Source organism: Ctenopharyngodon idella, chromosome 8, assembly GCF_019924925.1.
Source record: "Ctenopharyngodon idella isolate HZGC_01 chromosome 8, HZGC01, whole genome shotgun sequence".
Taxonomy (NCBI): Eukaryota; Metazoa; Chordata; class Actinopteri; order Cypriniformes; family Xenocyprididae; genus Ctenopharyngodon; species Ctenopharyngodon idella.
In genome coordinates, this window is record NC_067227.1 from 30,108,400 (window position 1) to 30,120,520 (window position 12,121).

Below are 12,121 nucleotides of genomic sequence, written 5' to 3' on the forward strand. Positions count from 1 at the left end.
CATTTTATCCAGAATCGTACTTTCAAGGTATCTCCTACATTCAAAGCCATGAGTCCAAAAAGGAAAAATCTAAAATGAAACATAATGCAATAATGTCAATGTCTGAGTAATTTTATTTGTCATGACAACTCTCAGAGAGTTTAGCATGTTAATACGTATGACAGAAAATAATGTAATTTATTACTCACCCTCATGCCTTTCCACACCCGTAAGACCTTCGTTAATCTTCGGAACGCAAATTAAGATATTTTTGTTGAAATCCGATGGCTCAGTGAGGCCTGCATAGCCAGCAATGACATTTCCTCTCTCAAGATCCATAAATGTACTAAAAACATATTTAAATCAGTTCATGTGAGTACAGTGGTTCAATATTAATATTATAAAGCGACGAGAATATTTTTTGTGCACCAAAAAAAAAAAAAAAAAAAAAACGACTTATATAGTGATGGCTGATTTCAAAACACTGCTTCATTAAGCTTCGGAGCGTTATGAATCAGCGTGTCGAATCATGATTCGGATCAGGTGTCAAACCGCCAAACTGCTGAAATCATGTGACTTTGGCGCTCCGAACCGCTGATTTGACACGCTGATTCATAACGCTCCGAAGCTTAATGAAGCAGTCTTTTGAAATCGGCCATCACTATATAAGTCGTTATTTTGTTTTTGTTTTTTTGGTGCACAAATATTTATAATATTAATATTGAACCACTGTACTCACATGAACTGATTTAAATATGTTTTTAGTACATTAATGGATCTTGAGAGAGGAAATGTCATTGCTGGCTATGGAGGCCTCATTGAGCCATTGGATTTCAACAAAAATATCTTAATTTGCATTCCGAAGATGAGCGAAAGTCTTACGGGTGTGGAACGGCATGAGGGTGAGTAATAAAAGACATTTTCTTCATTTTTGGGTGAACTAACCCTTTAAGGACTTATGAGCCTGCGTTGTAGTATTCTCACTTACAAGCAATTTATGAATTTACATAACTTTCCAGTCCCATCAAAAGAATATAAGTCCTTGATAAAAGCTATCCCAGCAGGTTTAATCCGATTAATTAATAATCACCTTAAGTTTAGTAAAAGTAACAGTGTTTATCCAGCTTTAAGTTTGGATAGAATTGATCTTTTAGAAAAATCTTTCAAATGAAACGAGTGAATTACACCAAGGGGTACTACGCCAAGCCTAACTTTTTCCAAATAAATTTTGTATATCCAACAAGGTTAAGGAAATTCATTATAAAATCCTTCATAAAATCCATCTTGTCAATTAATCTATCTGTAAATACTGTATCTTCATATTGATGAAACGTCCTCGTTTCGTGGTCTTGTTGATCAAACAGCTGCCCATTTATTTTGTGATTTAACCAATAAATTTTGGGTTGATTTAAGTACTTCCCCCGGTTTCACAGACAAGGCTTAAGCTAGTCCTAGGCTAAAATGCATGTTTGAGCTGTTTTAACTGAAAGCAACTTGCACTGACATACCTTAAAATATTTTGTCTCAAAATGCACACTAGTAATGCTTTTTTCTAGGGTATGTTTATAAAAGCTACTTAAATGTCCTAACTGAAATAAGGCCTAATCCTGGCTTAGCCTAAGCCCTGTCTGTGAAACCTTATGTTTTTAGCCCTACTAATGTTTTGTCCTTAAAGATATTATTTTTTATTATGAAAATCCAAAATTGTTATCTCTTGAATATGTGGTTAATTTCTTTATTTTATATGCAAAACATTTCATCCACAAGCGAAAGGGCTTAAACCTCCTTTATGTTTTCCTCTTCTTTTTTTTTTGTCGAATTTAACTCTCGTTTCATTCCTCAGGCTTACAAATAACAAAAAAAAAGCTAAAACTTCCTCTCAAATGATTGAAAATTAGCTTCTAAAGTCATTTATTAATACATTTTCTGGAATGAAACCACATTAGGGTGAGTAAATAATGACAGGAATATTCCTGAAACATTAATACAAATGATGAAGTGTATTGTTGTGCTACAGTACCTCATTGTCATCCACCAGCACACTGTAGACCGTGGCGGAAGACGTCCTCGAACGAGACCCTGAGCGAGACCGCTGACGTCTCTTCAGGGCTTCTGAGGTGCCCAGTGTCTCATGATGTCTGGCTGATGACAATACAAATTTCCATTGGAATTAGGATTAATTTTATCTGCAGGCTTTATGAAGGTAAAGACTTTTTAAAGACCAAGTAAAGAAAATTTAAGGAATAAATTGAAGGGATCACAATACATCAATACATTCTCTAAATGTAAATGTCTAGGGAGAAACACAATGAGTAGTTTTAGCACCACTTCAGAGTTTGAAAATACCACTTCCTACAGATCTGCATTAGTTTTTAAATCATTTTACCCCACCAAAAAAGCTATTTAAATTGCTCTGCTCCCTACCACTAGAATATGGAAATATCTTTTACTGTACCTTCTGATCACACTGCAAAAAAAGTGATGTTCTTCCTCAGTATTTTTGTCGTTTTCCACTGCAACTGTCTAATGATTCTTAAATCAAGACACATTTACCTGACATGCAAAATTACATAAAATATAAAGTTTGTTTTCTGTGAAACTGATCAAAATGAAGCGAGTTTATGATTAGCACTAGAACAAATATGTCAAAGGGCTCAGAAAAATCAACTTCATTCAAACTAATTGACAGATATTTGTTCTTGTTTGAAGCATAAACTTGCTTCATTTTGTTCAGTTTGTCAAGACTTCATTTTACATTTGCATCTCAAGTAAACGAACCTTGATTTAAAGGTGTTTTGTATTGGAATCAGAACAAAAATACTGAGGAAGCAATGCATGCAACATTTAATCCCATGACTTTATGAATTTCTGCACTGATTTAAGACCTTCATTTGTGTAAGGGCGACTTTTTAAGACCCACAGAAACCCTGTTTAAGGTTAATTCAACATATTAGAACAATAGCTGGAATATTATTGCTAAGTAAACCATAGTACATAACGCTGAACTGCATATCTTTCATAAAACAAATTTATATCACCATCTGAGCCCAGGTCACCTTCTGAAACATGCAGATTGACTCCTGCTCAGATTAAAATGTCAACACTTTTAGCAGCAGCGCTTACTGTCATGAGATGCAGAGAATGTCGACAGGGCCGCACTCACGGCGCTAGAGGGATGCAGAATCACTAAACTGTCATCTCTCTCTTCCCACTTGCTTTCCCTGTGTTTTCGTCTGGACCTTTTCCATTCATCCACAGATGCCGAGAGACATTCTAGAAGGTATCACATGAAAGATCAAGAACAAATTCTGGAACTAAACCCTTTAAATGTCAAGGTATCTGCTCTCTTGAAGATACCTGCTTTCTGCAAGGCCTGCTGAAGATCAGAGCGGGTCTCTTTGAGCTCCTGAAGAATTTCAAGACTCTCTCGGCTGATATTCCGGTAGCGCAGAGAAAAGTACAGCAGAACAAGGCAGCCGACAAGAACCATGGTTTTTCTTAGAAGCCCAACTAAAAAGGTGATTTTCTCCTATGAGAAAAAAAATCCTCAATAAAACTATGATTGACAGTATGCAGATTCAATTTTCATTTAATTTTGCTTATTTGAATTCCACACATTTTAAACCTAGACAACTGTGGTGGTGTCGACTTTAAAAAAAAAATTACATATTCGGGCGCCAGGGAGGTAAAAGAAAAAGAAACCACAACAGTTATGAAATGGAGGAAAAAATTAATCTTTTTTGTTGTTTAAAGAAATCAAATCAAGTGCACGTACTCTTGTTTATGCAATTAACATAATGCAAAGGACAGAGAATATGATTACATTTTTTAGGGTCCTCAATTCAGTATACATATACGACACAATAAAAAAAAAAAATACATATACATATTAACAATGTGTGAGAAAGTAAACCATGGTCTAGGCCCAGGTAAAAATACCTAAATTAAAAAAAAAAAAAGATTTTAAGAAAAGGGTAACATTTAAATGTTCAAGAGCAAGAAAGAAAGGCAAACTTAAGCCTTTTTGTCACACAGCACAAAAAAACAAAAACAAGAAAAATATAAAGTTCATCAAAACAATGGTCAAAAACCCCACCGTAAATGAGGCATGTAAACAAAAAACATGATTATACTATTTACATTACTAGACCAATTCGAACACATTCAGTATTATGCATTAGTCTTACCATCTGTTGAAAACCATGGTCTTCATTTTCCAACACTGTCTTACAGATCATCCTTTCAAAGTATATATTCAAAGCCACAAGCCCAAAAAGGAAAAATCTAAAATGAAACATGATGCATCAATGTCAATGTCTGAGTACTTAAAGTACTTACTAAGTACTTGTATTAAAAAGGTCAATATTAAGGTCATTGTACTGAGAAACACACTCAAACTTCAAAACATCCTCTCAGGCAAAAGAGAATTTATTGAAAATAAGCTTCTTAAATGGATTTTTCCACTTGTTCAAAAGTAATCTGATCAGATTTCGGCTATCGGTTGGATCAAATCTTGAAAATGGGTTGTTTAAAAAAAAAAAAAAAAAAAAAAAGGATTCTGAAATCGGATTAGATCACAACATCTAGGCCTGGTTTCACAGACAGAGCTTACATTAAGCCAGAAGTAGGCCTTAGGTAAATTAGGACACTTAAGTGCCTCTAAACATGCCTTAGAAAAAGCATTACTGGTGTGTATATTTTAAGATATGTCAGAACAACTTGCTTTCAGGTAAGACAGCTCAAACATGCAATTTAGTCTGGGACTAGACTTAAGCCTCGTCTGTGAAACCGGGCACCAATCTTGGTTTTGATCTGGATCAAATCGTCAGTTTGTGTTGTTCAAAACATTTTAGTAGGATTAGGATACCTTTGATAGAAGTAGACATTAGACTACCTATTAAGTCTTTCAGTACAGTAAAGTAAAAAAGATTTTGGTGCCATAAAATAATCCCCCAGACAGCCGTCAATATCAAATAAAAGGGGCTATGGAAACCCTAAAGGGACATGGTGATGGAATAAAAAAATATGAGATGGGAGGAAAAATAATTTTAATGCTTTTGCGTTCTCTCAAGAAACTTTGCGTCCACTCTCAAAACTTTTGAGTTCTTTGCGAAAGAATGCAAAATTTCTTGAGGGAACGCAAAATCATTAAAATATATAGTTTTTCTCCAATTTCATTTTTTCCACCATCACAATGTCTCTTTAGTGCCTTCATAAGGGTTTGATTGTTTAAAGGAAATTGAAAATGGAATGGGATGTTTGTTTATGTTGTTTTCTTTCTCTTCAAATAAAACCCACACTGACACTTCTACCTGTTGTTCTTTACCTATCTAGTAGCCTACATTATGAAATGTAACCCCATGTGGAGCACTGATAATGTAGATTTTGTAATCTGTGTTATGTGTATCTGGATCAAGGTGATCCAATCCAATTTTGCTTTGAAAAACGGACACAAAAGTAAGATGGATTAACTGATCCTGGATAGCAAAACATGGGATTTCCAAATCTAGATTATTCTGATCCAAACTAAACTTTTTGAACAACTGGGCTCTGATGTCAGACAGATGCATACATTTGAACAAATGCACATGATGCCTACTCTGATGAGGGGAAACCAGCCAAACCAGTGCTATTCCTGACTGTGTGTAGCACCTACTGCTCTGCATATTGTACCCACTGCTAGAAACAAACAGCGAAGATCCCTGATCATTTCAATCTGATCTTAAAGGGGACCTATTATAAGTCTTGATTTTGGTTTCTGGAGTCTACTAGAATAGATTTTTATGCTTGAATGCTCCAAAAACACATTATTTTTCACATATTTGATATTGTTGCAGGACCTCTCATTTCAGTCTGTCTGTAACGCTCTGTTTAGTTCCTGTCTCTATGAATCCCCTCCTTCTGAAAAGCACAATGTGCTTTGATTGGTCAGCTGGATTAGAGTGTTGTGATTGGTCAACCACTTTGAGCATGTTTCGGAAATGCACGCCCCTTACCATAACCGTGAGGTTCAACACATTATTAACGCAACTCAACCAGGCCTCTGCCCTTTATTTTTGCATATGCTTTTAATTATTTAAATAAGGAATACTGTGGCATGTTCATTCCCGGAAGAAAAAATACTCAAGACTAGTGATGGAGTTTCAGGGAGTTCAGAAACAGTATTTACTGATATAGAGAATAACTCCCTTTGAACTGGACTTTGTGCTTTGTAAATTTGCAGACATTTTTCATGCTCAAACAGCAACATTACACAAGAAAGTTGAAAATGTAAAAAAAGTATAATAGGACCCCTTTAACAGCCTGAATAGCACATTTCAGTGTGAACTGTTTTGTGATCATCTCACAATATAATACAGGTTGTTATTAAATAATAGGACAGTTAAAAACGATATTGATTCTACCAAATGTGCAGCTTGCGACTAAAAGTGAAACACCATTTCTCATTTCACATGCAAAGAGGAGGTTTACCCAGAAATATTATTAAAGAACAGCAGCAGAAAAGGACCATTTAATTCTTTAGAAAAGGGCCTGAAAAGGTCATAAAAAACTAATTTATAAGAAAAAAAAAACTCAGGGGGGAAAATGAAAAAACACCAAAAATGTATAATATGATATTTCTACAGCATTATCTATTGTACAAGCACTGCACTGACTGACTGACTGACTGGTTTATACTCGCCTGGCTCCAGCTGTACGCCGCACAGAGGTCAGAAGAAAAGAGGCGCCAAAACCCAGAGCATTGTAGAAGAGGGAGCTAAATGTGTGAGTCTCAGACATAATGAAGCTCTGAAGGAAAGCTACACGGTTAAAGATTTCCGCAAAGGCCACCTGCTGCTCCTGAGCAGAATGCCTCATCTCCGCAAATACATCTCTCAGTCCTGAAACATTCAAGCACTTTAGCTCAGTTTGGATTGCAAAGAATGAGGTAAAAGACAAGACATTTTGAGGTCAAGCACATACTTCACTTTGATTTGCATTGATTGCCTCATCTCTACCACATGCAAAAACAGTCATTTTTGTAAGGCTCAAATTATCTACAAAACAGCTGGAATGGAGTCTGCATGTTAAGTGGTTAAGAGTGAATTAATTGCAGAAACTTCCAAGAAGTGTCATGAAGTTTTTAAAAAGTCACTGATAATCTGAGAAATCTAAACAATAATAGAGAGGAAGACTGTGACATCTAAACTTGACCTTTGACCTTTACACCTTGGGGATACTAGGGATAGATTATACTGTATATATTGGTAACATATTGGTTATCAGCCAATATTAAAGTTTTTTTTAATTTTTTTTTTATTTGTAAGTACTGATATTGAATATTTCACTGTGCACACTCATTTTCCCCAATTTTCACATTTAAATAAACTTATTTAAAAACATTAACAACAATACTGTTAAGTGTAATTTTATCAAAATCTTAAAATAAATATTTTTATACTATACATTATACACGCATATATCAACCAGAATTTCAACATCCTTGTAGCATCCCCATTAACTACATGCCATGAATTTTTTTCAGATGATTTCAACAGTATTATCCTTTGTTTGTTAGTGTTTCTATTTTAAATAAATATATATTTTTAAAGTCCCCCTGAAGTCAATAATTGTATCCCTTAAAACTCATCTTTGATCACCAAAATGATATATTTAAACGTTTTTTCCTGTAAAAAACAACTCTTCATGCCTTACAATAGCTTGAATGTAACTATACACCCTTTCTTCATTTAATATACGTGGATCTATGAATATGCTAATTAGCCCCGCCTCCTCTCACTCACACAAGCTCAGAGATCCACTTGGTCAACTTACTGAGGTAAACGCTTGCACAATGGTATGGTTTTTTTTAACAACGTCAGACACATAATGGTAATTAATATGATTAGCCTTTTGCTTGACTACGTTATCAAACAGCTAATAATGTGTTGCTAATGTTACACGACTACCCTGCTTCAGAGCGGTCATAATTAATGATATGCTAAAGCCCACTGGCACGTTGACATGATTGGTTACAAGGTAGTTTGTGACGTAAGAAACACCAGCGATTTCAAACACCATTTGTGAAACTGTCTTTAAATACTCAGCAATGGTGTTGACTTATGAATTTGCACATGGTTTGTCTTGAAGCATATTAAAAAACTCCACATAGACATATAAACAACATTAAAAACTTGATTTTCACCACAGGGGGACTTTAACATTTTATTGCCAACTCTTTTACTGTCAGTGATTCTTAACCAAATGCCACACCTCCATAATCATATTCCCTTCTTATTTAGTTAGTAACCAGCACCTTGAGTCGAGTCCTGCAGGGTGCTCTTGAGTTCCTCTCCATTGCGAAGGATGCTCTCCTGGGATTTGAGCGCGGCACTCTGGGCCACAACCAGATCTTCTGCCATCCGCTGGGTGGACGCCAACTGCTCCGCCACCCCTGCTGAACTCTCAGTCAACCTGAAACACAGATGAACATCAGCTCACATTAATATTTTATACACATAAATACCCTTCATTTTCAAAATATGCATCTAGGGACCTTTGTACCTGTGAATGGTGTTCTCAGCTCTTTGCTGCCAGCGCTCACTCTGCAAATAATGGCATATACTGTGTGCATGGGTAAAAAACTCAGTGTAGGTGTTGAAGGCCACAGGATCCATGTCTTTTGTGCAGGTTTTGACATCACTACCTTCAGGACACTCTGGGAAACTTCGACCTGACCTGCAATAAATAATTAGACATTACTGAATACAGGGAAAATGTAATGTTGAATGAAGTCAAAACTGTGGCTAAACTAGTGGTTCTCAACTGGTTTGTCCATTCGGTTCATAGACAGCAGGGAAGACTATGCTAAATGCAATTAATAAAATTATGTTAATAAACATGTTTGACATACTGAGGAAAATGAAGCCATATCCACATAATGATTTGTACATACGCTTGCAGTTCTGAAGAAAAAGCACTGGTCTAAACTTACATGGAGCTCAAACTAGGCTAAACTGTGGTTCCCAGTCTGATCTGTTTGTGTTTTGGGCACTAGTCAAGGTGGCCAGGCTACAACATCATCTTAAACCACCTAAGAACCTTAGGCTGGTTCAACGTGTTTCAGTTGATTCCAGTAAGTAAAATAAGCTGTTGACCTTTGCAGGTGGCAGTGTGTGAAGGACAATGCAATCTTGCTCTGGACATCATCACTGAAATCTTTGCAGCTTGACTGTATTTTCTCCAGCGCTCGAGACCAACACGCGCCATAACGCGGCTGCTGCGACAGTTCACGCACTCGGAGTAATTCGACGCGGCCTTTGTCCTCTAAACTTCTATCGCTCCTCACGACACAGACAACAACAGCGACGCTCAAAAATGCTGTGGTCCACATTGCAGACCACTTGGAGGTGATGAACACACAACAAAAGTGATTTACAAGAACAGGCAAGCCTTCAATCAAGATGATATGACTAATACGAAAACTCCCAAAAAGTTTTACACCACTCTCCACGCCAGCGTTCAGATCATTTGTCTCATTAACCACCATGAACATTGAGTTTCCGCCTACAGGTTGGAGTGAATGTGGCCTGTGGTTAGTCCACGCGATGTTCTGGAGTACATTTGACACGCACGTAGGGCTAATCCAAATCCATGTAAGTATCTATGCTTTGCATTATGTTTAGAACTGATTAATTTCCAAGAATCAATTCTACCACCATCGTTTGCAAACAGTTTGGTGACATTAAGAAATAGTCAATATTATCTGCTTGTAGGCAGCATACAATCTGTGTTTAAGTTCCTTTCATTTTTAAGTTGTCAGAACTATGTAATTAAAAATAGTTTGTTTGTTTCAAATATACACTACTGTTCAAAAGTTTGGGGTCAATAAGATTTTTTAATGTTTTTAAAAGAAGTGTCATGTTTACTAAAGCTGCATTTATTTGATTGAAAATACAGTAAAAACAGTAATATTGTGATTTAATTAAATGTCATGCATTCCTGTGATGGCAAAGAAATATATAATCAACAAATGCTTTAGTGAAGGTTGAAACTGGTATTCCCTACACTATGGGGACCAGATATCCCCACAAGGATAGCAAATTTTGACCTTAAGTCTCATGCTCACTAAAGCTGCATTTATTTGATTGAAAATACAGTAAAAACAGTAATATTGTGATTTAATAAAATGTCATGCATTCCTGTGATGGCAAAGAAATATATAATCAACAAATGCTTTAGTGAAGGTTGAACCTGGTATCCCCTACATTATGGGGACCAAATATCCCCACAAGGATAGTAATACCAGTAAATTTTGACTTTAAGTGTCATGCTCACTAAAGCTGCATTAATTTGATCGAAAATACAGTAAAAACAGTAATATTGTGATTTATTAAAATGTATTCCATTCCTGTGATGGCAAAGAAATATGTAATCAACAAATGCTTTAGTGAAGGTTGAACCTTTGGCCTATTTGATGAAGTATACATAATACCATTTCAATTAGATTTACACAAAACAGCTGAAATTAAACACTTATTTTACACAAAACACACACTGGTTTCAATGTTTTATGGGACTTCCCATAGATGTAATATTTTTTTTTATACCGTATAAACGGTATATTTTCAAAACACTTAATTTAGTATGATTTATAAGCTATTTTCCTCATGTCCCCATAAGGTCAACATTTACTGGTATTACTATCCTTGTGGGGATATTTGGTCCCCATAATGTGGGGAATACCAGGCACACACACACACACACACACACACACACAAATTAAAACAGAAATCATTTGTTAAAATGTATTACAAATGCTGCTGTTTTTTGATACTGAGAAGGAAGTGCCACCTGTACCACCACATATATGGTTATCAGCATGTGCTGATCATCTAAAAATGGAGACCTGTAGGCCTTGCCGATATATCACTCCATCACTACTTTTTTTTTGTGTCTTCCAGGAATGGTCAGAAATTAAGCAGTGCTTGCTGCAAAAATGCTATTGAAAATGACAAAAATGCCCCAGATTTAAAATGTGGATCCAATAAATGTCCCGGTAGTGCATTCATCTGTTTATTTTTAATAACATTGTACATATTTCATCTATTGATCTATCTAGTGATGGGTTTAGTATGGATTTAGTGCCTCTCAAGAAATTAGCTGTCAGATTTATTCTGTTTTCACTGTTTCAGATGCAAGTGTTGTTGAATGTGCACCCAAGCAAGTGTTTTCTGATTGCAGTGGGACAAAACTAAGCTCAACTGAATTTAAAAAAACAACATTTTCAACAACTCCGCTAAAACACAAATGCAAATCTGTAAAAATCTTACCATATAAAATCTAAATATGGATGGGACAGTTATTTGAAATGAGAGTGCTTATTGACGGTATCTTGTGCATTTGATGTGGAATCAATTTAGCTATTTCTGTATTTCTTTTCTACTTTCTGCCACGTCTGTAAATATACCACTTTTTCAACTCTTGGCATGTGAGTAAAGATTTGGGACGAAACCCTGATACTCTCATTTCCCCTTTTGCTTTTTTCTTTCTTACCTCATTATCACATTTATGTGTCAAAAGAGGAAGTTGGAAAGAAAATAATTACAAACTTCAACCTTGCAAACATCACCCCGTAGCAGCACTTGTTGATTGTCAACATGAAAATGTCAATATCGAGCTAAATATGCAATTGAAGAAGGTTAAAATAGGACAACATGAGCCCCACTACCATAACCAACCTTATTCGTGTGTGTGTGTGTGTGTGTGTGAATTAACACTGTAAATGTCTATTCAGTTTCAACAGTTTTGTTCATTTACATTTTTATTTTTTAATCCATAATTTGTTTCCTTATTTATTAGTGGAAAACTAGTGACACTAGTCTTCCATAGGCTATATGAGGTGCAGACGTGTTTGAAAAGGGTATTTAAAATCTGCACTTTAATCACAAGACAAAAAATATCTGAAAACACATTCAAAAACTTGATATTAATTTATCTAAAAGAATCAAGACTTTATCACAGAATGGAATAATACAGTTATGCACTGTTATTCTGGTGTGCAATGCAGCTTTCCTCGCCCTGGACGTTGTTCCCCTCTCTAGTTATCCACTTCTCAGCTCTCGCGAGAACGTACTCGTTACCCCCTTTCCCTTTTACCCCA

The 12,121-nt window shown here is 35.8% G+C and overlaps 1 protein-coding gene across 4 annotated transcripts in view; it reads right to left on the reverse strand.

Annotated features, from left to right (window-relative positions):
- The window catches only part of LOC127517060 (uncharacterized), an 11,016-nt gene extending 1,424 nt beyond the window's left edge, over nt 1-9,592 (reverse strand). For 2 of the 4 annotated variants that reach the window (XM_051902156.1, XM_051902155.1), the window contains exons 1-8: nt 9,117-9,589; nt 8,524-8,697; nt 8,276-8,433; nt 6,662-6,860; nt 4,167-4,263; nt 3,337-3,508; nt 3,103-3,252; nt 2,000-2,121 (exon numbers count right to left, since the gene is read on the reverse strand). In XM_051902156.1, the coding sequence (XP_051758116.1) occupies nt 2,000-2,121; nt 3,103-3,252; nt 3,337-3,508; nt 4,167-4,263; nt 6,662-6,860; nt 8,276-8,433; nt 8,524-8,697; nt 9,117-9,514 (1,470 nt within the window). In that variant the 5' untranslated portion in view covers nt 9,515-9,589. Of the gene's footprint in view, nt 70-1,999; nt 2,122-3,102; nt 3,253-3,336; nt 3,509-4,166; nt 4,264-6,661; nt 6,861-8,275; nt 8,434-8,523; nt 8,698-8,953; nt 9,059-9,116 lie in introns of those variants that run through there. The other 2 variants (XM_051902157.1, XM_051902158.1) reach the window with 2 other exon arrangements.
- Nucleotides 9,593-12,121: the final 2,529 nt, after the last annotated feature.